Raw genomic sequence first — 27,616 nt, forward strand, 5'->3', positions numbered from 1 at the left:
GTTATGTGTGTTAAATGTGCATTGCACATGTCTTTTTTATTTATTTTAACTGCATTAATCAGGACAAGCACTCCAAACTTCATTGTATAATGTTCAATGACAATAAAGCTTTCGATTCTAATAAAGTGATATTTAAAGTGAAATTTTCTGGCAAAGGATGCCAAAATCCCTTGTTTCACATGTGTCACCCCCAATGTTCAAACGAAACACCCTTATGAGAAACCATACATCTAATGTCAATTTACTTGACTTGGTGCAGTTTTGCAGTTCTTAGTAGCCTGTAACTGCAACTGCACCTTAACCCTAACGGGAAAGTGACTCGGTGTGTGTACCAGTGCTGGCGAGGGACATCCGGCGATACTTTTCCTTGGTGGGCGTGCCCTCGTTGGCTCCAGCTGTAGCAATAGCAAAGGCGGAGGCAGCGGACAGGGCACTGCGGTTGTTATCCAGCTCTCGACACGAGGACATCACCATGCCATTGTTGTAAGAAAACAGAGAGAACTCTACAGGAAATGACACAGATGAAGAGAAAAATAACTCTCAGGAAAATGGCAGAAGCTCGATTTTGACGGCGTGTAAATCAAATAAGTGGTCTATAATGTTCTAATCAATTCTACACAAAACTGTCGGTAAAAAATAATTAAAGCTGCAGAATGTTCTACTTCTTGTTGCACAAGCTTCCACTAGGGGGCACTACAGACCAACACAACACTTTCCTTCCAGACTTTCTCTTACAAGAGGCTTTTATATTCAAGATGGTTGCAGCTAAATATAGCCACCAAATATCAGTATAACAGAGGAATCAACAGATTCTCTGCAGTCTGCTGTGTTTAAATCCTGGGACGCAGACAGATCAGAAGCAGCTAAGAACCTCACACCGTGTGAGACGCTCGCTGCTGCACGATTTCAGTTAATTCTTTACTTCACACAATGGATTATTTTAACACCTATTGTGTGATTTTGTCATGGGATGTAAAAGGCACAGATAATCTTGGCTCCAGTTAAACAGCCTCATTAGTGGGGGTGGAAGGGAAAACACGCTCTTGATGTAGTTGCTATGACACAAGTTTCCCTAACACCTACTGAAGCCAAACATTGGCTTTCCCCACATGATCATAACCATCGAAAAAATAACATTTTATACAAATAATGCTTCACAGTGGCAGGTTGTCTTATTTATTTATTTTTTTGAGGAAGATATATAAACAAATTAACCATTGCACACTATTGCAAAGTGAGAGAATTAATTTCCATATAAAGCCATTAAATGTAAGTCACACATCATACCTGAGGAGTTTTTGCATTTGATGTTTTTCGGGGTGGTTGGTGACTTGGTGGGAGAGGCTTCTGCCTCCCCGTCATCGCTCTGGTTTTGATCATTGTCACTTTCTTCTCGCACAGAGAGATCTGAGTTGTAACAAAATTACACAGATCAATGAAAACAAGTCCTGCAAATCAAAATAGAAATGATGGGTGAAAATAAACAAACCAATCTTTCTGAACAACTCTTTTTAGTATATGTAACGGTTCAACCTGTCAAATGTCCGACTGCTTATTAATCCCTAAGGTATCACATGACACAGTGCAGCTGTGGCACTGAATAATGGAGTTAGGACTGCCTGGATTTACACTACAATTAATGCCCAATTCTGATTTGTTATCTATATATTTTTTGACCATTTGCTTCATCTACTCAAATCAAATATTTGAAAATGGAAAAGTCTTTTTTTTTGTTTTTTTTTAGAAAAAAATTAACAATCACATAATAACATTGTGAGAATGATCCTTGTGTACAGAGATCTGCGAAAACAACCGAAAGCGCTATAGTATGCATGCCAGACCCGTAGTTGGTTGTGTAACTTTGTCATGACACACCTTAGACCATGCGTTTTCGCAAACTGTGGTTGTGACGTTACTGTTCTGACAGGATCTGCGCATTGCCAGTTTACACGGCAACGGAAGGGGTTGCGTTTTTTTCTAAGCCCAAAAGCCGTTGTTGTGTGAACAAAAGGCCAAACAAAAGTTTAACATTTCATGCAAGAACCGTTGCCGTCTAAAAGGCCCCTTAAACACAATGACTGATAATGCACTGAAGAGAACTTTTGTAGGGTAGCGCTCCCTGTCACATGTGCTGTGTCGCAGAGAAACTGACACCATATTTGTCAGAATATATCAAAACTCAACAGGTTCAATACATTTACATGTATCAACTTAGAGATACCAGCGCTATGAAGGAAATCAATCCACCCATCACAACAAAATCATAGTAATGTAGAGAGGATTGGCTCTTGGTGACCTACCTTGTTTGCACACGGAGGTCTCCTCCACCTTGTCTTTCTTGTCCTCCCCCTCATCAGGAATTTTGCTGGAGATGGGGCTGGACACGTACAGCTTGTTTATGTCCAAGGTGGTCTTGCTGAATGGGGACATGGATGAGTACATGCTTGCATAGCCATTTGAGGAGCAGCTGAGGGCAGCCAGGTCAAGAGCTTTGCCCCCAGTGATGATGGGGATGTTGAGGGAGAGCTTGCGCCGGCGGTTTGGGGATGAATTCTTGGCGATGGCGAGAGGAGGTGGGGAGGAGAACTTTCTGCTGGCCCTGGGGGAGCTGGGAGGCTCTCCATACAGGAGTTTACTGTTCTGACTGCTGGCAAAGAATAACTCCAGGGACCTGCATCAGGGGAGGATATATGCATTTGAATGTAGGACATAGGAATATGTTTCTTTGATATTTGCTTGCTATTCTCTTTGTTTTAAGAGCTTAGCTAAATACACAACACCTCCTAAATAATTTATGCAAACCAAGTCATCCCAGCAACCAGTCTCGCAGCCGCATCTCGTCCTTTTAGAGCACGATACAAGCTGCAGTGTTGCAGAAAACCTCTCCCACTCTCTGCCACCCTCCTGGCGACCTCACGGGTTCCCATAAATAGCACAGCGAGTGATAGTGCGCATGGCCACTGCTGACACAAGCAGCCAAGTGGAGGTATCTCACAGTGACATGACAAGCGCCACGGGAGAGCATGCTGCAGGGCGTGGGCATGGGGAGCTCCCTGCGATCTGAACCCCACAGTGGGGGCCTCGCTTGAGGCCTGCAGAGTGGCGAAATAGCCCCACTGCAACACTCCGTCAATATTTCACACTATGGATCTTTTGCAGACAAGGAGAGAGGGAGCGAGGGGAGGGTGGGGTCCTGCAGCACCGAGGTTGGTTGCCATAGAGCGACAGAGCCCAGTTGAGACACTCCCAAGCAGGCAGGAGAGACTGTTCCCAATTACTGCCTTTGACCACTGAACACACACATAAATATACATACAAAAACACACACACACGCATGGTGATACTGAAACATCCTCCAGCCTGTCTTCTTCTACTGCTCCATCTGCTGCTTCTCTGCGCTCACATTAACTAACAAAACAAACTCCCCAAATGCACACACACAAAGCTTCCAAGATCAGTGGACTTAACTGTTCCAGTGTTACATAAACACTAATTCTGTCACATGTTGAGCACATGACAAATATTGTTTCAGCCTTTTCACATCCATTCTGAATTTAGAAAAACACCTTACCCACAAAATGACCATTTGTACATCAGTCGCTCACCTTGTTTTTCTCAATTGTTCTTTCACATCATTGCTTTGAGGATGAACTAAGAATCCAAAAAAAAGAGAACATTTTGGATGAATTGTAGTAAAAGGATTTAAGCAGCATTTAACAACACAAACTATATGAAAAAATCTGTTTACAAACTCTCACACAACTGGGACAGTATAATCCAAGTCTCATTTAAAGGTTTTTTTTGCTAAAAACATATCACTTAAAAAAACTCTGTATTACAATTCTCATGCATGGACGAGAGGCATACCTTAGCAAGTAGTAAATTATTAGCAGAAATGTTAGGGAAGTATTGCGCATGCAACCAGATAAATGAGACTTGAGAGTTTGTAAATGGATGTTTCGATATATTTGTCCGTTATTAAATGCAGCCCTCCTCATGCTGCAGTTGATCAAGAATTTTCTCCATTTTGGGATTTTTCATTCACCTTGGAAGCAGGTGACAAAAACAAAGTCTGTCTGTAATCGCTTGTCCTCGCAAGGGGGCTGGAGCCAATCTCAACTGTCATCGGGGGGAAGGTGGGGTACACCCTGGACAGGTCTCCAGACTATCGCAGGACCGACACATATAGACAGACAACCTTTCACGCTCACAGCCACACCTAAGGGCAATTTAGAGTCACCAATCAACCTGACCTGCATGTCTTTGGACTGTGGGAGGAAACAAAAACGTTTTCTTCACAAATAGAATGTAACACCTGGTGAGTAACTGATTTTGTGGATGAAGAATTCCTTTCAGTTTGCTTCACTGGCATGATCTTGGATTTGCAGACACAAATGAGAAGAGACAAGATCAAACTTGTCGCAGCAAAGACAGAGATTTTTCCAGTTTTAGTCACCAGCAGTCCTCAACCCTGGATCTTACAATTCCCCATCATGCAGCTCACTAGCATCTTTTGTGGTCTCAGAGCACAAGTAATAACAACTTTATCTATCTATGTATATATTGATATAGTATCCTTCAAACAATAAAAACAGACAGTAGTTTCACACATACTTGATCATCAATCATGTGACCATTTCAAACTGTGCTATTCATATGAATGTTGCTTGGACTGCTTCCCTTAAGTCACTGATTCCTCAATCAGCATAATCTCCAAGCTACTGATTTATTATTGTTTTACACTGTTTGCAAAGTCACAGTAGAGCATGTATTACCTTTATGTGAAGTAAATTACTCAGGTGAAACTCACGCTCCTACGTATATGTAAAAACAGAAATAAATGAATAGCTTATGAATAAAGATGAACAAAAAAACAAAACAAAGAAAAGTAATATGGCTTTACTTAAAGCTAAAATTTCAAAGCTCTTTGGCTCCTGCACATGCCTAGCATTGATGAGAGGACAACGAAGCTTCACATCATTATAGATCAATCTCATCCTTATGCTGCAAATCTGGAAGAATGCCAGACATCTCAAATAAGATTTTTTTTAGTCTTTTCCTCATGTGGTCGACAACCTCGCAGCAGTTTGTCTGTATGTCATGTGACTCACCGAGCAGGGATGGCACTGATGGGCTTCTTGTAAATGGTGATGAGCTTGTCCAGCACCACATCAGCAGTGGTAAACACGCGGTAGGAGTGCAGGAAGGTGTTGAGGAAGTCAATGGAGAGGAAACGGAGGTCGGTCAGTCTCTCCAGCAGGCGCTCCACGCTGGCGTAGCGGATCTGCAGCACCTTGCAGGAGTTCATCATCTTACTGAAGCGGATGTCCACATCATCACAGTACAGACTGGAATCTGACCTGCTCAGGAAATAAAACAGAATTAATACAAAGACTGCAAGGGAAAAAAGAGGAACTGCAAAAAGTTGCATGTAAAAAATAAGATTTACTTGATCATCTGTGGTACTGTGACTTTGGAGTTGTCTTCGAAGGCGTTCATCATCAGCCCATTGCAGCGGATGTTGTCTATGCACTGCAGGACAAATGCAGTGGGAGTAAACAGAGAGGACAGAGGGAATGTTAGTGAGTTCTGTAACATGCAGGCTTCCTGAAGAAATCCTCGGCTTCTCGTGTGACTGCTGGAGACTGTGATGCGTGTTGACGTGCCTGGCTGATGTCACTGGTCCATGCAGACTTCTCCTGCCTCGAGGAGGCGACCAGGATGACTGTGAATGACTGGCTGTCCTTTGGCTCAACAACAATCTTGAAGTCCAGGTGCTCCATGTCCTGGCCGCTCTTGTCTGATTTGGCTTTGAGGCGAACACGAACACATAACTAGATGTTATTTTCTCTGTAAATTCATGCACATAAACAGCAAAAAAATAAAAAGGCAGACATTTAAAGTGTTTATACTGTATCTACATTAACAAAAAACAAAGAAAATATCAAATTTTCTCTATGTTTTCAACTGTTCCAAATATAAATGATAAAATATTCATACATTCTGGCACACTCTAGTAGTAATCATACATTATATACATTAGCACACGTGGTACATATGATGCATAACTCTGTAAGCTGCTATATGAATAAAACACTCACACTCATCATCTGTCCCCTCGGGGTCCTCCATAAGAGTGCAGTCTATGAGCGAGACTACTCCATTCTGGAAACAACATACAATGTATATTTAGCATCATTGCTCCAGTATCGTCTGACTCAACATGCTGTAACTTTATGCTATCAATGCAATCACGCCATAAATTTAAAGGTTCATCGATTGTAATTTGTAATTTTAAAATCTGATCCCAGTTTTTGAAATATTCTCCAAACTGAAATTACAGATGTGATTGTTAAAATGGCTCAGCAGCATCTCTACTGCCTATATAAATTAAAAAATATATTGATGTTTTCGAGATGATAATTTTTAGTTTCTGTATTGAGTAATGCACTTAATGATTTGCTCGTTTTGACCTGACATGTTATTGTAGTAAAGAAAACTGTTAGCCAGCTGCAGATTAAGCCACTGCATTAAAGCGTGAGTAAACAGTAATATCAGTGGCATAAAATTAAAAATCATCATGTATCATTTCCTGTGAATCATGAGGGGGAGATCTGAATCTAGTGCAAAAATGGTGGACCCACCACTAACAATTAAAACTACAGAGAGACATTATTGATCCTCCTGCTTTACAAACAGGGTTTGATTTCAGAAAAACAATAAGAATTATAATAAATATGCAGATATTATCAGTAATCTTATAGGAACTACGTATCAAACTGACAATGTGGAAGGGGTCCCTCGTAACTATGAACATACAGAGAATTATCACCTGAATCTGCAAATCCTCCTTAGGTTTGCTGAGCTTGTTCTCATGTTTTAGCTCATTGTTTAGCTGTTCGGTCTACATCTTTACAGTTTTTTCTCACACTAACTGTAATCTCATCAGAGATTTCAGCGAAAAAGTCCTCAACACAACTTGCTCAGCACTAAACAGAAGACTGACACAGTGAGCAACTAGCTGGTAAACATGGTGGAGCATTTAGCAGCAGCCAGATATTTCTCTCAGAAGCTGGTGAAGACCAACAACTGAGCTTAAAGAGAGTTGTGAAATGAATGATAATGCTGTTCCATGACTGGCAATTAAGTAACTATTGGCCAAAAAGTTCATCATATCAGCTTAAAGGGTGATGATATGTCAATGTTCACAACGTGTTTACACTGCCCATTGTGTAAAAAAAACTCCAAAAAAACCCCAAACAAACAAAAAACCCCAAACAGAAACAGTCCAGAAACAGTTTTGTGCTGACAGACAAACACACTTTCAGACAGCTTTTATCAATGTGCAGTTTTTTTTAAATATGTCATAAAAAGACTGTAGTTTTATTTAGTTTTAAAGTTGAAAGCTGTTTTGGTCTCATCTAAGACCCCAAACATCAATCACCCTTTGACATGTTGAGTAATGTACTAATACTAATACTAATAGTTACAGTTACGTCATTGTGTTTTTGTAAATAAATGTGTGTCCCCTCTTTTGTTGCATATGAGTCAGTCGTAACATAATACTAATACTAATACTAATAAACCACCACTCCATCACACACACATTAAAGTGAAATCAAGCAACTGCTTTCAGACAAGTACAATGAACCTGTGTGTGTGTGTGTGTGTGTGTGTGTGTGCACGTGTCTGCAGGCTTGTATAAGTGCATCTAACTCCAGTGGTCATTGCCACGGATAAAAGCCATGATATCGCTCACCCTGTTGCTTTCTTATCCTGTCAGTTAATTCCATCAATTTAGCTCAGAGATTCAGGTTTTTTTTGTGATGCTGTAAGATTGTGATGTTTGAAATAAGGAGCAGCCACACTGTAAGCTCAGCAGCGCAGGCTCACCTTGGTGAGATGAAGCTTTCCCCCAGAACCCCTGGTGCAGATGATTAAATGCTTGGAGAAGAGAAAGCACTGCCTCTCCCCCTCCTTCTTCAGAGACAGAGAACCCAGTCGCCCACGGGTGATCTTGCCCTTCTCGCTCATCGGCACCTGGATGAGAGACCCTGTATGTGGGAATAAAAGAGTGTGTGCAAACAGAAGAAAGAGGGAGGATGATGCATGTAAGAGGAATGCGTATAAAATCATCAGGGAAACACTGTGAGGGACAGAATTAAATGAAGAATCAGTATGAAAATGCTTGTATTTTCTACATATGAATACATGTAGAGCCACATGAGATTCTTAGGATTAAATAATCTACCATTTCTTTTTTCCCTCTCCTCATCCATCAAGGCCTGTTGGGGATGTATGACATTTAAAGTCCCAGATTCATCATTAGTTTGCCACTGAACAGGCTAATTACACTTGGAAATTAAAGACGCTGTTCCCCCGAGAGGGTGAGACGTGGGTCTTTTTGAAAAACTGAGTATTTCCCCCCGAATAGAGAGGTAAAGATGTGAGATCAGACTGTCAAACAAGAAATCCCCCTCTCCTGCAGTTCTGCTATTCTGTAGAATTAGAATTTTCTTTGCTGGGATGTGAATCACTTGAAGGCAGGCCTTACCTTGTCTTACAAATGTCTGACTGGTGTCGAGGAGAATCTCACAGCCCTCTACGATCATGCGCTCTATTGCCAGGTTCTTCCTGATGTTCTCCGTCTCACTCACTTCGTCGTGCATGATTCTGGGGAAAAGGGACATTTCATCACTCTCATTTAATCGATGTAGGATTGTAACGAGATGCAGAAATGGCACAAGAACATGAGAGGTCTTTCTGACTTTATCATGATTTCTCCTTCTCAGTTTTATGGTTTTAGTTTGATTTATTCAGTTAAATTTCTGTGACTGTCCATATGGCAAATTTCTAATGAGATGAATGATATAAAACAAAGTTAACTAAGTCATCTGGATCAAATTCAGTGTATTTGCAGCAACAGCCATCAGCAAGTGCTTTTCATACATTATTTTCCATAAGTTTTGTGTCTTAGGTTACATACAGTTTGCCTGGCAGAAACTATTCTGGGTGCAAAAAGTTCTACAACCTCTGCCAATTTTTTACACAAATAAATTAATGAAAAAATAAATGAATAAATTAATGAATAAATACATTTGCTGTGTTTCAATATACAGTTAATTTTTTCTCTAATATGTTTTATGTTTTTTGGTTTACCTCCACTATTATGGAAAACATCACCTGTTTCATCCAAGTGGTAAGCTGTTAAATGCTAGATTTATGTAAATGTCACTAAAACCGAACTGACAGTTAAACTTTTTTGGGTGGAGGAAACCAAACCTATGCCCTTTATGTTGTGTAAAGTGATGTTGTTCAGTTGAGATGCCATAGAAGTCTTGACTTTAATGTAATTATATAAAATACCTGGAAAGCTCCTCCAACTTAGATTTGGCGTAGTCCAGACTGTTTCTCTCTACATGTTCATGGGGTGTGTGCGCCAGAAGCTCATGGAGTGTGAGAATGTAGCGGGGAATCTACAGAGACAGAACAGAGAGTAACAAAGGAGTCAAATATAAGAGCTTACATGCATGCATGACTGTAACAACAACAACAACAACAACAACACAAAGATGCACACACGGGAATATCCACGTGCAAATGTGCACTAATGAGAGGTAGATCTGTGGAGAGCACAATCTACACTCATCAGCAAAATTTATTATCAACACAGCACGGCCTGCAGTTGGCCCCAGCAGAGCGGACTGTCGGGAAACTGCAGGCCTTGCCAGAAAAGGAGCCATTATTAAAGCCCAAGATCCAAAAAACAACCGCTTTTTATAGACATGAAAAACACTACAGGGATATTCTGAGCAAAAGCAGACAAATGCCTGCTGTTTCTGCTCTTGATCAGTGATGCTACAATATGGGGCATTGCTCAGAGAGCCAATGAGTGCTCAAGAAGGAGGCAGGTCTTTGAAGCCAAGTCTTGACTGAGCCATGATGGCCAGAACACGCTGATGCTGAGGTTGAAGTGAAACTTAGTCAAACTTAGTTACAATCATTATTTAATCCCATGTGATATTTGCCACTTTATATATCAAAACTCATCAGCACATCCATTCATCATCATGCAAATTACAGCAACTACTCTGAAGCTGCAGATGTAACCACAGCGAACAAAGTTATTGAGTTGTGCAGCTGGTTTCTCCAAAAGCATGTAGGCTCATATTTCATCTTCAGCTTAGCCTTTGATAAAGGAACGACTAAAACAGTGCTACTCAAGGATATGCACTGCATTAATTAACTGTAATTAGAGAAATAAATCAATGCTTTGAAAGCAATACATAAAACTTGAAAATGAACATTATTGTACACTAACTAGCAGTGGAAAAGAGATTAAGATGTGGTCTGATGTAGGGTTCAACCTTATGTCTCTTTCCCACCACAATTAGAGTGTGCACATGAGTTTTTAAAACACAGGTAAACCTACTAAATATGGCTGCATTCCCATTGCCAGTGAACACACCGCTGCAGCACATTAGTCTGCCTTTCTGTCATCTGGCATGTATGTGTATGGGTTGTTTTGTTGGTGTGTCCGTGCGACTTCATGGACAGGCAGGCGGACAGGTAAAGAATAGACAGCAGCAGGAACAGAGGTCTTTGAAAATATTTCAGTGGTTTCTTCTTCTTTTATACATCTTACTCTTTCAGTCTTTCTTTCAAACTCAGTGCAGACTAATTTGGAATAATATTTGAGTGCAACTTAGGAGGAGATGGACAGTTATTAGTGACACCATTCATTCCATTTTGCCAGTTAATGAGTGGAGATTTCACACTGAGTTCACCCGGGTGTTGTGTTCCCATCAATACCAATTTGACCTAGGTGTGCCAATTGTACACATTAACCCATTGCATTAAAAAGCCAGATGTTAGTGGGTGTTAATGGGTTTTTTTTGTCGTGGGAATGAGGCTCTCGAGATGGGGTGAGAAGGCTGGACATCTGGAGGGAGCTTGGAGTAGAGCCACTACTATTTCACATCAAAAGGGGCCAGTTGAGGTGGTTCGGGCGTCTGATCAAGATGCCTCCTGGTCAGCCCCCACTAGAGGTCTTCTGGTCACATCCAATTTGTAGGAGACCCTGAGGCAGACCCCTAACACACTGGAGGAATGGTAATGCTCATCTGGAATACCTTGTGATCTTCCAGGAGGAGCTGGAAAGCGTTACTGGAGAGACGGACGTCTGGAGTACCTTACTCAGCCTGCTGCCTTTGCGACCCGGCCCCAAATAAGCAGATGAAAATTGAGAGAATGAAACTGCTCTAAAACTAAAACTAGTGACCACGGAAATAACAGTTGGACTATATAAACAATATTCAAAAATGTTCAAAAGAATTAAACTTGTAGATAAAAAAAGTCCTGTCATTCATTTCGGGATTGACTTCCCTTTGTTTACAGTTGGATCACAGACACTTCCTTTAAAGACAAAGCAACCACTTGCTTTACACACAGCCACAACTGGGTTTCATTGGCATAGCTATAGCCATCTAGTATTAAGTTGGTGAATTATGCTGCCCAAGGGTAACATTTATATGTGGAGGGAAGAACTTGGCCCAGAATGGCTGCGAGAGCTCAGAATTAACGACAAAATGTGGCTTCTGGGCTGCAGCTCTGCAGCAAACAAATGTGTCTACATTTATTTCTTGTGTATATCATCGAGACAAATGGGCTCACCTGGAACATGGGGTAGGTGAGGAAGGTCTCCAGAGTCCTCTCCTCACAGTCGGGCTTGGCCTCGTACTGTTTCAGCAGCTTGTCAAAGTCTCGGTTCTGCTTGCAGTGAGCCAGGATCTGCAGGCTGTACTGGTGGTTCCTCACAAACTCCTGGTAGATGTTGAGCATGGGCAGCAGGATGTCAAACAGGTCGGCTGTAGGAAAATCAATACCAAAATACAACAACACACATTACTAAAGGCTTCTCCTGTGAGTAATGTTTTCTGAGTAATTTGTCTTTACATTTTGCTGCATTTTACACTCTAAGTTTCATCATGCTCACTTCATGAAAAAAAGTCATGAAAATGAAACAAATAAAGAAGAAATGTTTCTTACCCAGCACTAATGTCGGCCAGCTCGCTATTCTGGCTTTCAGACCCTGGTAAAATATCTGATGTAGAAACATGATTGTTTCACTGAAAAAAAAACAAAAAGAGAAATAAAAAATGATTACCATCTCAAACAAATACAGAATTTATGTTTATAATTCTGCCAACATCCAAAGGTGAAGCCCTGACACCAGACACTGTGTATAGCGCATGGATGTTCAGGTTTTGAGCATGAGTGTGCTTGGATGAGTTTGTGGGTGGATTTTGAATTGGCTAATGAAGGTGCATGCAGATTCTTGTCCTCACTGTAATTTATCTGAAGGGACACAAAACTCAATCTGGAACCTTGGACTTTATCTCCCAAATGATCACTTATGTAATTGCGCTACTTTGAGAGAAAAAAGTGAGAAAATTCTTGCTGTGGAATATATTTTATGCCATATAATTATTCATTTAATTCATGTTGATTACAAATTCTCACTCAACTCCTGCATTACAATACAAGTCTCATTTATCCAGTGCTGTTGGATGTGCTCATTACTTTACTCAATCAGGTAGTTTGGGTGTGTTAATGCATGACTTTGGAGTTTCAAAGGGTTAGTTCAGATTCACCGAAGACACAAAATAACACAAATTACTGACCAAGGCAGCGGTAGGCCAGGAGCTCCTTTGTTTAGTGAGGTAAAGATAATGTTTTTGTCAATGGAGTCTAGCTGTGTAGAGACCGTAAATAAGTTTCATCATCAGTTCGGTTTTAAATAGTGAAGTTCTGGTGATGTGTCTGGAAAGCACTGGGCATACAACTGGATAAATGCAACATGATTTGTACTTTACGAGTGAGAGATGTTTTCATATAATTTTGCTGTTGCTAAGGGTCTCTGACTTCAATTCATCAAGAATTTTCTCAGTTTTTGGGTCCTTCGTTCACCATGGAGGCATGTGCGAAAAATGGTGAGCGGTGTGCTGCTATACGAATGTCATTTTGTGGGTGTTGTAATATTAGAGATCCCGACTCTGTCTTTATGATAGATTATAAAGCGTAAAACTTGCTTACATCTTGTGTACATTTTTTCTTACGGTAAAATTAGTCGTGCAAGACATACTGTAAAACTTCAATGAATAGCCCGGGCTATTATTTGCTCAAACCACTGAACCCAACAGGCTTATATCTGGGAGTCTATATGGGATGGGCTTTTGATTTATTTCACAAAAAACTGTTTCTCAGAAAAATGGAAATACAGTCAAATTGTTTATTTAAACCCCTTTTTTTTGCATCACTCTTGTTTATTCTGCCAGCATCACCGTCTTCTTTTGTGTTCATGGTTTCAGTAAAACTAACTGAATGATTGAATTGTAGAGAATCTAACCAAGCTAACCATGTGTGATGCGTGTCCATACTGACTAAAGTTTAAACTTTTATATTTGTATGCATGATCTAAGCAGATAACTAAGCTCCTGCAGGTAACAACAACCTGGATTTATACATCACAAGAGCTTCTATAAATATGAATTGTATGAAATTAAAAGCCACAACGGGCTCATAAAGGGACTGGGTGTTTAATTGGGAGTAAGCTTATATTTGAAGTTGTATGGTACACTGAATGTATCTGTGAGCTCTTCTGTACTGAATGCATTTACTTCCTCATAAAACATTAAAAAGCTGATTTGTGAAGTATTTTTAAATCTACTCCGTTAACATCCATTTTGCTAGCCTTCTTTTCTCTCCTCTTATTGACACATTGTTTTATGTTCCTTGGCCCATTATACACCTGACGATCAGTAACAAAGTGCATGTGCACGACATATAAACAAATCAAGCTTACACTCATTATAACATGGCTCCATAGCGCCACTAGTGTTAAAAAAATAATGAATGAATAAGTTTTGTAAGGTGATAAATGGAAGTGCTCTGAGGGACGAGAGGATCCAACCTGTTGAGGAATATGCTGCTGACATCATCATGGGTGATGGGCGGTTTCTTGGAGCTGGCCGCCATGCGGAGTGGCCTCAGGAAGTTGTTCACCAGGATGTGAAGCTGCTGGACGTACTCGGCCTCTGAGTCCAACATGCTGAACACCACCTGGTTCCTCTTCCTCATACTCTCTGCATGTGGTGAGCGGATGTAATCCTGGATGATTGTCTTCCACTTCCTCCTGCAGATCCAGCCTCGCAAGAAGCTCTGGACCTGGGATTTTTTAAAGGTGGTTGTTAGTTTCTTAGCATCTTAAGATACTCTAAAAAAATATAGCAACGGTTTGAATCCTACTTTTTTGATTTTCTTGATTTCTGTGTCGTCATCGGTTGGCACGGCCGCAGGGCTGGCGCCAATCTTTTCGTTGTCTTTGAGCAGTGTGGAGATCTGCCGCAGAGGCAACCACAAGAAAGACCAATCATTCCCACTCACATATTTCTCCTCTTCTCACTTACTGTAGCAGCATGAAAACAAAGTGACTGAGTCAACAGGACATGACCTGTGAGCACTGTCAACACTGAGACATTAGCCTGACTAAGCTGTGCTCACTTGGCTGGTACCAAGTCTGCATCAATATTTATTTACATTGGTCATTTTAATGCAATATGTACCAAACTGTCCTGCATGTTGACAAGAGGTAAACAGGTGCTAAAAAAAAGACAAACTACAGCTGCCTTAAACTGTTTGAAGCTAAGTGTCTCAATTTACTTTGTAGATGGCGAGAGAGTTAATTGTCATTGCATTTCATAGAAGAGATGTAATATAAAGCCTTGTTCATGCATATTCAGCACATAATTTGATTTCAAGCATCACATTTGCACATTAAAGTAAAATGACTATTTGATGTGAAGAATACAGCCGGGGATGCAGCCCTTTTTGAGGCATTGTTTCTGAGAGGAGATGCAAAGTGGAGAACGGTTAGGCCGGTCACGTCTTTGTGACGGGGCAGCACTTCCATTTCTGTCCTCTCACACGACATTATACACATGCCAGAAAAACATAACAATGATCAGCATAATCCATCATTTCCCCACTGGTTCAGCTGTTACTTGTTGTGCCGGCAGGATGAGGAGGAGGAGGATGGGACGCAGACAAATTCTTGGAAAGGAATGACTGTGTGATACAAGAAGAAGTGGTGATCTAGTATTATTGTGCCAGTTCAGGATGGCTGTTTACAGCAGATCTCACTAATATTGTGTGTGGCTGCCACATATTTGTCTATAGATAGGAAATCCTGTAATCTTTGCTTCTTGTGGTTTGATCAAAGAGGACAAAATCCTGGATGTTTTGATGCTAGCTGGGTTTCCATTACAGATTTGAGCAAGAAATTAAACAAGATTTTCGAAATGTCAATAAAATTCAATTGTGAGATGTCTGTGTTACTATTCCATTGATGTTATGTAATTTCTCTTGCAATGTTATGCGACTTCTCCTCTTGTGATAACACTGAAAAGCGGGTTTATTTCTATTGCAGTCTACTAGCCGTCATTATTTCCAGTCGCAGCTCAAGCGGGCGTGTTATGGAGCGATAATGGAAAGGGAAACCCTTTATACATGACAGCGGCCATGATTTCTGGGAGGTTAAAATCCACAATTTCACAAAGGAATTGTTTTGAGTTATGTGATGCAATAACGCCTCTTGTAGCACCTGCTGCATCATGAGTCAGCCAGTTCCTACTAGCACATTGCCACAGCATCATGTGACCTAGAAAAGAAAAGTGTCTCCATTGCAGTTTGAAATATGGCTTTTTTGAACCACCTGAAATACCACCTCATGTTAGCGTAAAAACTTTTTTGCAATAAATAGTAGTTGTTTTTTTTGAAACTGAGGTGTTTCCATGAAGTGTATTTTATATTTGCAATTTCAGTTTGCACAGTTTGAGGGTTAATGGAAACCGTCTAATGAGTCATTGGTCAAAATAACATAAACAGATCCCAAGTAGGATAATGTCGTGCCAATATGTTTATCTTACAAAAACAGGTGTATTTGGATCTATAGCCCAGTGTTCAAATTGTTTTCATTTACACTCCTCATATATACTGTGTATGTACATGTTTTACTGCTAACAAAACATACAAAATAACAAAATATTGAGTGCAAGAAAAAGAGCTATGTTTTCTCATTGTTATTTGTCCTGGAAATTAATACTGTACATACACTATATACAGTACTGTACATACACTACATATACTTGTAGAATTAGAGAAGAGGTTTAAACAGTAGGAAAATACAAGTCAGAACTGCAAAACCTCTTTTTCACTGAACTTTTTCAAATACCAACACTGACCTTGACCTACACGTCAGACTATGCATTCTGGGTATACCTCCAGCATCAGTACTGGACGGTCAGACCTGTTTACCTCCTCAGGTTTAGGCAACAAAAGTACATGATTAAACTTAAAATAAGTATGTTTGTTGCTGATGTAACAAAAACGTCATGTGACTTACGCCAAATACTTCAAGTTACATACGTCTGACGCAAAGTATGCTGCACACACTACAGCAGTTGCTTTGAGTGTCAAAAAATGCCGCTGTCGTATATAGAATGGGAAGATAAAGCTCTGAAGCATTTCTGATAAAACATGAGCAAGCTATTGAAAAAAATCTGAAAATCTTTCTTAGCCCATTAGTTTACACTTTTGAGGCAGTCCATAACATCTGCTCAAGTAGCTCCCGGTGCTCGGCTTCAATGCAACAATTTATAAGTCGTGCTTGTTCGTCTGGCAGTTCCTGTACAAACTATACAGTAACCAATCACCTGACTTACTTTGATAATGATGAAAAATGATGATAATAAGCCAAGATCTACAGTAATAAGACGGGCGTTTTTAATTATTGTACTTTAATTATTAATTATCTTAAATGGATTTGATTTCACTTTGTCATTAAAAAATCTGAAATCTTGCATCTCAGGATGCCAAACTGTTTCAAATAAATACGCAAATACAAAAATAATTTTAAAAAACAACATTTAACCAGTAAATTCAGCAGATTATAGCAACGTGTGTTTAGATGTGACTCTCAGAACAAGAGGTAAGATGTTTGTGGCATAATGTGTCAATTGTAATCAAATATTACTGCAAAATTTGGATATTGTTTGTGCCTGTTCTGATTGCATTATCTGTCCATATCCAAATAATGTACTTGTTTACATCCCCACTTGTCAGCGTAAAGGCATCACAGTGAATATTACCTCTGACTTAAGCCTTTCAATCTCTATTTCCCCATCTTCTATCTGTTGTCGAAGTTGCTTAGCAACTGTTTTCTCCGTCTCCACAATCTGTAGCAGATGAAGATACTTCTGCATGAGAGTCTCATGCTCGTTGGCCAAGTTTCTGTAACTGTAACACATGCACACACACACAAACACACAAACACACACACGCACAGTTTTGCAGCTTGAGTAATGAATTCACATCAGTGTGTGTAGTTTCATCTCACATTAAAGCAATCAGGTTTTTCTTGTGAGCATTTTTCTGTCATTCCTCATATGTTAACCCCACTTTTGAAACCATGGCAACATCCCCTGCACACTGAGCACCGACTTATTCAATTTCTAATTGCTGTGTCTTCACATTTCAATGATGTGTGCCTTTACCTGGCGTGTGATATTGCAGCCACCCATTCATCGCAGTCCTTTACATCTTCTGTGCGTAACTCGAGCGCCTTTTGGTTTTCATGGGTGAAGCTGACGGTGAAATAGTACTGAAACAAACAAGGGGGGGGGATTGCTGTTAGAAATAACAGGACTAGCATTAACCCAACATATTATATGTTGTACAGCGAGAGGAGCATTCATTATTGCATACCTACTTGATAAATCTATTATATAGTGGCTTAACTGAAACTTCGCCACTGCTTTTGTCTTTGTGATTTTTCAGCTGCTTCATTGCCGCAGACATCAAGCGGGTGATTTAAAACCACACAGGGCCTGGGGAAGCCACATCTTCTTCGCCCACCACTGCAATTGATGGAGCACACTGAGGGAAGCCTCCCCCAGCTTGGTTCCTGGGATGCCTCTGGTTCCCAGGAGGAATTGCCATAAGACATGGAGGCTGGAGCCACGGCCAATTACATAACTGAGCGATACCTGTTTCCTAGCAACTGAAGCTCAACTGAAAATCACCACATTTATTATTATTATTATTACTATTATTATTATTATTATTATTATTATTATTATTATTATTATTATTATTATTATTAGTATTAGTATTATTATTATCATCATATAATTCAAGTCTTTTCTATGGGTTTTGTAGGTTAAGTACAGATCACTGATAGGAAAAAAATTGGGGTTTCAAAATTGTGCAAAATATTTAGCTGGGATCATGCCCGAGGGAGCCAGTTCCTACTGACAAGCGCATAACCATAGCATCATGTGAGCTATAAATGCCAAAAACAGTGTTTCCACTGCAGTTTTGCAAAATATGTCTTTTTCTCGAATCACCTGAAATACCACCTATTGTGAGCATCAAAACTGTTTTTTGATAAATGGGAATTTTTTAAATTGACGTGTTTCCATTTGGTATATTTCATATTTACAATTTCAATTTCAAATCAAACCTACTGTACTGCAGGTCATAAATAAGTAGGGATGAGTACACACACCATCATCTCTATCTGTATCTTTTCAACCAGCCATCTTATCCGTATCCATTTCTATTAGGAATGTTAGGGGTGTCTTAAATAGGAAAAGGTTGGGGCTGAACCAGAAGATGGGATTTTAAGGCCCTGACACACCAAGCTGACGGTCAGTCATTGGTCAATGTGGGGCAGTTTGTGAGCATCCATCATCTTAGTCACTGCTGTTTGTCCCCTCTCTTTTGTCAACCCACATTGGCTTTTTTCCTGCAAATTCATCAGTGGAGCCCGCTGGTGAATGAAATCATTCTGATTGGCAGTTCAGCTTAGCGCAACGAAAAACAGAAGTGAGGAAAGAAAACACGCAGTTAAAGTCAAGGCGAAGTGAGATTTAAATAAACTTTTCGGGTAAGGTAAGATTATATTTCTATAGCCATTGTGCTTTTTACCAGAAACATTTCCTTATGGTTTGTGTTATTGTTCACTAGCGCTAGGTAAATATGATTTGTTCTTATTACTGTGAATTGTGTTGCTAATGTGCTAAGTGGCTACCTAGATGGTCTTCAAGATGGTCTTCCCGTTTCTCTTTTTTACAGATGACTGCTATCTGGTGGTGTGGAGGGGTATTTCCTCTCATGCAGGTGCAGAACAGCATGCTGGTTGGCTGCTGGTTTGGTGTGTCCACATGCAACTCTTTGGCTGAGGCTTTCATCACCACTAGTTCTCTGTCGGTTTGGTGTGTCTGGGCCTTTACACCTAATATTTGGTTGGATGAGAATTTATTAAAAAAACCCATCCTCTCAGGATTGAGCTTCAGATCATTTTTGATCACAACAGATCGACCACAGTCACCATGAGGATTTTCTTTCATCAGGAGCATGGATACTGACACATTTTACTTGGATCATACTCATACTTATTAAGAAGGACATTATCTGCAGCCGACACTCATTACATTGGAGTTCTGGGCTCAGCACCCTAAGTTAAGTCTTTGCACTCAGGTGCTGAGTAAGGTCCTAAAACCTAAACGATTCAGTTTGTTTAAGTAAAACTGAACTTAATCATAAAAAAATGCTGCTGACATTGCACTTTCAGAATGCATAGCATTATCAACCAGCACCACAACAAAAAAAATGGATATATTTCTGTCCTGTTTTCCAACTCATGTGGTAGAACTGTAATGTGTTCTTCCCAAATTTGTAAAGCATTTTCTGTGAAATGATTCTTCCTTTGCATGTTTTCTGTAAAAAAAAAAAAGATAAATTGTATTACATTTTCCAGCTGGCGCTCAGTCATGTAACGTTAGTTCTTTGTGCTTCTCTTCTGCAACTTGATTGGATGCTGTTGGACTGGTTCAAACAAAGTGGATCTGGGGTATTGATAGCTGGTAATAAATAGCGGTAATGTTAGTCAGTTTGGGAAAGGAAGAAAAATGAATTGATTTGTGGCACACTTCTTAAATAATATACGTTCTAATCTTTGGGTTTGAGAAAGGATATCAAGAATTTTCAAGTGAAAACGTTCCAGTCCAAGAGAAGCCTTGAGTTAACCCTTTGAAACCTGGAGTGATACCATTTTTCTTGAGTTGCTTTCAGATGCCTTTCACAAGTATTTAAACTTTTGTACCCTGAGCAGATTTGTTTGATTTCTTTAAAAAAAAAAAAAACATGGGAAAAAAAGCAATGAGCAACTTGGTAAGAAATCTTCCCTAAAGCAAGAATAGATTTAGAAAACATTTTTTTAAACAGCTAGGAAAAAAAGTCGATAAATGGGATAAATGCAAAAAAGCTAGGGAAAAACAGTATTTATAATTCTCATATACATACCTAATAGTATTATTAGTATTATTAGTTTCCAATTTTCTTAGGTCTTAAAGGGTTGAAGTTTAATACAATTAGCAAGTCTTTTCGGATATTCCAAGATGAGTCTAAAGTCAATACACTTCCACATCTCTGCTAAATAACATCTTGCTGATAGTACCTTAATTGCCTTTATAAAAATTTGAATACAAAACCTTTACATACTAACAGATTAAACATGCCCGCTATCACTCATTAAATGACACTATGGTGTAACAATTTGGATAAACAGGGCAAACATTGCTGTTATATTAAAAATAAGTTTGTCTGACTTTTGCAAAGTGGATACAAGTATGTTCTACTCCACAAGAAAGAGCTTAAAGGGCTGCTAAAAATATCTGTACTGGTAAAAAATATCTTGTTTATATCAAAGAAAGAATACAACCTGCATTTATAAAGGCAATTTTCCTTGAATTTCAAGTGTAATACATTTGTGTTCTTTGGTATATATCATCTTTAGCCTTTTTGATAACAGCATATATTACTTTTTAAAATGTAACAAAGACCTCAGAAAGTGTGCTATGAAAAAACAATACCACAACTCCCATGAGTCAAACGTCACCTTTCCTGTGGACTGCTCCAGCCATGCTGAGGGAGCCCAGACTCTAATCTTTGGCCTGCAGATGTTCAACAGGCGCCTATCAACCTTCAACTGATCATTATTCATGGCTGACTGCTCTTCCATCTTCACATTCATTAGGTATTCATCCTACCGTCAAAGAAAATCTATTTCTGGCAGAGAGGCATGTATGTTGTTGTAGTTTTCCCTCATGATCTCTGGGAGAGTGCGGCGAGTGTCTGGTGTGAGGCTATGTTAAGCACACTGTCTGCTTCCTGCTTTGTGTTTATGGCTGAGTCATGCACCTTTAATTATCATTGCTGATCTTAACAGACATATATGAGATTAATGTGTCATTAATAAAACAAATCATTTGGAAACATCAGTATTATTTGCTCTTAAATCTATGATCATTTGTAGCAACACTCAATGGCTACTCTTGCTGTGCTGTGACTCAGTAAATAATTCAATTGACATGAGAGGAATAGTTATTTTGTCTTATTCATAGGTGCAGAATTCAGGTGGGACGCAGGGGGCATATCCCCCTTAATATCTAGACAGCTTACATTTTGATGAAATTCAAGACATTTACACCAGAAATGTGTGCATATAATCACTAAAATGCTGGAAATTAAGTGTTTGATGCTAAAAATTGACCCCTAGACCCATGTTACCGTGTCTGCACCCCAAAAGTTTTGGGGGATGCAATATTAACATTTGTCAATATTTCTCAATATTGAGAGCTTCCCGCCCCCATGCAACATGCAAAGTAGCAGAGGACTTCAGTTCTGACAAAATGAAATACATTTTAAACCATAAATTGCTGCATGAAATTGGAGCATTCAAATTCACTAGAATGCAGGAAATTCAGTGTTTAACCCTTTGAAACCTGGATTGACATCATTTTTCTTGTGCTGCGTTCAGTGGCCTTTCATGAGCTAACGGACCAAATAAAAACTGTGTAAATTGGTTACATTTCTTTTTGCAAACATAATGACCAATTTTGTACATGTACCACAAATTGCTAGAAATTAGTAAAAGGCAACAAGAAAATTACCTAAAAAATGTTTTTCTTTACTTATATGGATCATCTGTCTAATTGGTAAATTGCCTGCCATGTGAAACTTGAATTTGACTAATGGAGGACGAATTTCCAACATCTCAGATAACCAGTCACACATTATGTCAAGTGAGATGACAGGTGCTACAAATGAATATGAATGTTTTCAGACATTAGAGCTTGAAAATAATAAGTAATTTCTAAAAATAAAGGAACCTGGTAAGGCATCTTTACTTTGTAAGATATACATTGTTTTCCTGGTTTTTGTATTGATACTTTTTTTTATCACAGTATATTGTGCTGTGTATGTTTTCTGTTTACTGTGATGTACGGCAGTTACTTTACTTAACTGAAAATACAGTAAAAGTTTTCTGGCATACCCTGTCCTGGTGGTTAATTTTTTTGTCTTTTTCCCTAGTGTTTCTCATCTTGTGTTTCCTGTTTTATTTTGATACTTACATGTTGTCTAGTTCCAGGTCTCTTCACTCTCTGCCCTCCTGTGTTTCCCGCCTGTGTGATTACCTGCCCTGTCCTAATGTGCTGCACCTGTGTCTCGTTGTCTCCTCTTGCTTAAGAGTATTTAATCTGCGAATTCTCCTCCCTTTTCCATCGTGATAGCTTATCAGCTGTTTTGGATTTTGACCTTGCCTTTTTGTCTTGTAGACTTTATACTTTCATCCTGTGAAGTTTCTGTGTACAAACTCTGCCTGATTAAAGAACTGTTCTTTGCTAATTTTTCCTGAGTCAAGTCTGCATTCTTGAGTCCCTCCTGTGTTCACTGCCATACTGACAAAACATCTCAACATTTTGATCATTTTGGTGGCATTGACTATTTCTACAAGAAAATGATTTTGTTTTGAAGCATGAGTTTACTGTTTTGGGTGAGATATGACCTTTTGCAGTTGAGTTATGGTGTGTGCTGAACCATAGAGGCTATTTTGGCAAATGAGTTTTGAGAATGTTATTTCTGTAAAAAGAAATGAGCCAAAGCAATAGAGAAAAACTGTATTTGGCTATGTAATATATGAACTGTACAGAAAATTAACCAAAAAATGTCCCGCAAACTAAAAATAATAATAGTGTTTTTATATTTGAAATTTATGTGACAAAAAATTACATAAAGTAGATATATATTTACATATCAGCACTTCTTAGAGTTTTTTAAAAACATTTTTGAAATTTTTTTGTTTTGCTTATTTTCAGGTTATTTTCTTGTAACGTTACTTTTTTTTGTGCAAATTTTGGGGCCACGTTTTGTTAAATTGTTGCATTCTCTCCATGTTTTTTTGAAAGAATTCAAACTATTTGACTCAAATGGTTAGTGCTCACATATTTTTAGAGGAGGACCCCAAAATCCCCTGCTTTGTTTGTGTCCACCCCCCAGTGTTGAAGTGAAACCTTTGCCCTTGGTCGTGTATAATTATTGTTGACTGATCAACAGCTTGTTTGTATTGTTGCAACACTATAAAAGGACTTTCCTGAATCACTTAATGAGATCTATACTGTGGTATATTCCCTGGAGAACTAAGTTTTGGTAATTACTCTACTTGAATCCGCTTTCATTTTAATGAGCAGCTTTAGTTTGGATATAAGTCTTCTTCATACCAACATGGCATCATACTTTACTGCTGCATATTAGTAAGATCTTTAGATTTACAGCCTCTTGCTTGTGAAGCATCTCGTGTTATTGGTCTCAGCGCTGCTGTTTCCCAGTTTGAGCAAGCTGTGTTTTCTATAAATGGACACTGACCCCTCCGAGGTACTGCAAGGAACAAATTTAGACCAGATAGTGCTTGCATTAATAGGAGAAGATGCAACATGAACTACTTCTCCTCTCGATATTACCGGCCTCTTCCTACTGCATCATTCTTTAGGATGCAAATAAGGGTTGCCATAGAAACCTTGGGCTCAAACGCATTATCATTTTCACACTAACTCCATTTGAGGATAAATATAATGTGGGGATTATGGTGGATTGGTGAAACCACAAAAGAACAAATCCAGGTGGGGATGGAGATAGAGGTGATGTTGTCTTGTTTGTCCTTGTTAAGGATGTTTGTTTGTTTACAATGAGGGGGAACTGTCCAGCAGCCTGTCACATTAGTCAGTCATTATTTGTGCTCCTCTTAGTGCTTTCACTCGCAGGATTCGCAGAACAAAAAGCATCTTCTCCCAACTTCATCATGAATTCAGTCCGTCAGGCTTTTCTCAGCGTGTTCACATTTAAAAACTATACAATGCAGAGGAAACAGCACTGCTGACAAAAAAATAATCCAAATTTCTTTCAGGGGAGGCTTTTAAAGCAACTGTAAGAGCACAACATTAGCCTGTGTGTTGCATTCTGCTTCGTCAGCACAAAGGCAGCTGTTCACAGGAAGAGCCTGGACTCAGTTTGGATTGCAGCCCTACCTACAGAGTCAGGCACAGAGCCTGGAGAGAGGAGAGGAGGGGAGAGGAGAGCCAGTGGCAGTGAGGCATTATGTTCCTCGACTGTTTGTTCCCAAGAACAATGTCAGCAGACCTGTTAACCTTTCTACTCTCCATGTTTTACTGCGTTAAGAAGCAGCCAGAGGAGATTTAGCAGATGGTTCATTTGCAGATATGATTTAAATGAGCTACATGTAGTCTTAACAATATCATAGCAATGTGTGAAATCCATCCATCAAATAAAAAAAACTAATAAAAAATGTGATGAAAGAATTACCATCTATGATGCACTCCAGTTATTAGACTGAGCCATTTCATTCAGGTCATCTAGACCAAAGCTGGCTGATCACTGGCACCCTGCTGTTTCTTCAGCATCAGCTGCAATCTCAACATTTCACCACGAGATGGAAACCTCGAGGCAACAACTTTTTTTTGCATGTTTTATTGGAAGGGGCATTAGGTATATCACTCTCCGCCCTAAAACGTCAAAAAAGATGATGACTGAAAGTCAAAAACAAAATATGTGACCAACCAGGATGCAAATGCATCACCGTGATGAGAACAGAAATCAATTTACATGTCATGCACCACTGCAAACTCTCCCACCAAAAACAATAATAAAAAAGGGATCAAGCTCGGGTTTGCTGCAACCTAAAGCAAAAACACCGCATAGCCCAGTGCCAGGGCTGCTGTAATATCATTAGGTGTTAATATTGTTACCTCATCATTAATGCCATGCATGGATTACATAACGTGCAATACAGCAATCTGAAACCTCGTGCTTTTCTGCTGCGCTGGATTTGAGGTCATGATGCGATTGGGTATAAGGAGAAAATACGCATAAGAAAAGCGCTTTGTTCGCGACTAAAATAGTTCAAAGGCGTTTGCGGCGCAGGAGCAAATTTTACCCTCAGTGTTGCACCTCGTCAATATTTTAACATGAAGCCTGCAATAAAACGATAAAGCAGTGAGCGCAAGGCAGAGAGAGAGAGCCTGTGTGTGTGCGCGCGCGCGCTCTCCATACCTGCTTTTCCAAACACTCCTTGGCTGACTGTGAAGGTTTCGGTGAAGGCGCCCTGTCGCATATGCATCCCTCCAACAGGTATAATCCCGAGGGTCGCGAGCTGGACTCGTTCTCAAAATAAAAGAGCACATTTTGTAACAAAGCAAACCACTTCGTGTGCCATTTCGTGTTGTCTGAGCTCTTTTTGCTCAAGCACCCGCGTCTTGTACCATCCTTTTTCGCCAAAAGCCCCAGGTAGGTGACATGACCATCATTAAGTCGTATTCCCTTCTGCATTTTGATGAGGACACTTAAGCTGTGCAAGGTTAATCGGTCGTTACATCCTCCTGAAGTCGCTCCAGAGAAATAAAATAAAATAAAATCAAGAAAAGACAGGACGACTTTCTGAATGCGAACCACTATAGCAGCAGGCTCGTCCACTCTGTCCGACGCATTCACGGTGTTTGCATTTAAGTAAAAAGAGAGGAACAAAACGAGCAGCACAAGTCCAGCATCCTAAAAATCTTTTGTCATACTCCGAGCGCTTCAAAGGTCCACATTATCCGATACGCAAAAAACGGGCCAAAAAACGGCGGGAGGTTGAAAAAAAGAAACAGTCTAAACAACGCAAGATGAGGGGGAAAGGGGTTCGGGGTTCGTCCTTTTCTCACATGAAATCTCCAGAAACCAGTAGGCTTGGTGCTGAGCTAGGCAGTGCTGGGTGAAGTCACATGACGCATGCTTGGTAAAGCAGATTTCAGGACCTTGGACAGGGACGTTTTCAACAAGATGCCGCATAAGTTGAGTTTCCTCTCAAGCCCACAGCAGGAAGTGTTGAGGATACAAGAGAGAAACACGGAGCATGGCAGACAGAAATCAGCCATTTAACAGGCTGCTGAATAAACGCATTTTAACCCCCCAGCATAATCTTCATGCAAAGCAAGAAATCAGTGTAGATATTTGGAGTGGTTACATAAAACCGTAAAAGTTGCTCTATGACCCGAAGGAGTCATATTTTGGTGCAGTTGAGCCTCTGGGAGACAATATTTTTAGTCTACAGCTTGAAATCAGAGCAAAAATCTTTAATCTACTTCAATTTAAAGGCTACAATGTGCGTCTTGAGTCCACTATTGTCTCTCTCAAGGCTTTCAACCAGTGTGGGTGTAGGTGAATGGAACTACATTATTTTGTCACACATCTCAAAGTCAATCATGAACTGCCGCTCAAGTTACATGTCAATAAAAATAGAAAAGAAGATTTTTATTTTTCTTAAACATAAAGGACCACACAATTGTATTTGCATACATACAAGTATGTATGTATGTATGTATACCATATATATATATATAAATATAAATGTATGCATAGGCATAGGTTTTGGGGGGTGGGTGGGTGATGATGAATGAAATTAAATTTAAAACATTAGCTTTTGTTCCTCAAAGTTCATAAATTAATAAATAAATATAAAAAGAGCTTCATATGTTTGTTGTGACAATAAACACCTGAATCGACATCAGTTGTTTTTTTGATGCATTCAGACTCCTACCACTAAAGAAAAAATGGTGTGATTTCTTTCAAAAAACATGGGCAAAACATACTGAGCTACTTGGAAAGAAATGTTCAGCAAACCTAAAAAATATTAGCTAAACAAAGGAAAAATGCAATTTTTTGGAGGTCATTTTTGTTGTCTTTTTAACTTTTCTTTTTCTTTCTTTGTTTGCGATTATTTTCATGTAATTCTACAATTTTATTTTTTTTTTTTTACAAATTTTTAAGTTATTCATTAAGTTGCTAGTCGCCACCTTCACATGTTTTCGTCAAAACCAAGCCAAATTGCTCAGGTTTCAAATTGACATTTATGAACTGCTGCATTCAATTTCACCAGATTGTGGGAAATTATATGTTTGACCCTTCAAATTTCCATGAAGACAACACTAAACTCCTGTTTTACACTTTTTCCTCCCTACAATCTTGAAACAAGCAGACATTTTCACACAGGTGTTACCAGTTATATTAACTATGTGTCTGTTTTCCTCATGTCCCAGTGGGCCAGCAACAATACAGGAAACAATACATAATGGAATTCAGTCATCATTCATGTTATCAGTCT

The 27,616-nt window shown here is 39.4% G+C and overlaps 1 protein-coding gene across 1 annotated transcript in view; it reads right to left on the reverse strand.

Annotated features, from left to right (window-relative positions):
* Window positions 1–26,403, reverse strand: part of LOC121950049 (ras-specific guanine nucleotide-releasing factor 1) — a 35,052-nt gene extending 8,649 nt beyond the window's left edge. The window contains exons 1-17 of the mRNA XM_042495965.2: window positions 25,528–26,403; window positions 17,613–17,719; window positions 17,208–17,355; window positions 14,308–14,400; window positions 13,973–14,226; window positions 12,049–12,128; window positions 11,674–11,867; window positions 9,367–9,476; window positions 8,555–8,673; window positions 7,894–8,054; window positions 6,102–6,165; window positions 5,667–5,809; window positions 5,450–5,532; window positions 5,112–5,360; window positions 2,301–2,671; window positions 1,288–1,407; window positions 333–503 (exon numbers count right to left, since the gene is read on the reverse strand). Coding sequence (XP_042351899.2) covers window positions 333–503; window positions 1,288–1,407; window positions 2,301–2,671; window positions 5,112–5,360; window positions 5,450–5,532; window positions 5,667–5,809; window positions 6,102–6,165; window positions 7,894–8,054; window positions 8,555–8,673; window positions 9,367–9,476; window positions 11,674–11,867; window positions 12,049–12,128; window positions 13,973–14,226; window positions 14,308–14,400; window positions 17,208–17,355; window positions 17,613–17,719; window positions 25,528–25,803 — 2,743 coding nt within the window. The 5' untranslated portion in view covers window positions 25,804–26,403. The remainder of the gene's footprint in view (window positions 1–332; window positions 504–1,287; window positions 1,408–2,300; window positions 2,672–5,111; window positions 5,361–5,449; window positions 5,533–5,666; window positions 5,810–6,101; window positions 6,166–7,893; window positions 8,055–8,554; window positions 8,674–9,366; window positions 9,477–11,673; window positions 11,868–12,048; window positions 12,129–13,972; window positions 14,227–14,307; window positions 14,401–17,207; window positions 17,356–17,612; window positions 17,720–25,527) is intronic.
* Window positions 26,404–27,616: the final 1,213 nt, after the last annotated feature.

The sequence above is a fragment of the Plectropomus leopardus genome, chromosome 7 (genome assembly GCF_026936395.1).
Source record: "Plectropomus leopardus strain MGB_pleo_1.0 chromosome 7, ASM2693639v1, whole genome shotgun sequence".
Classification (NCBI taxonomy): domain Eukaryota; kingdom Metazoa; phylum Chordata; class Actinopteri; order Perciformes; family Serranidae; genus Plectropomus; species Plectropomus leopardus.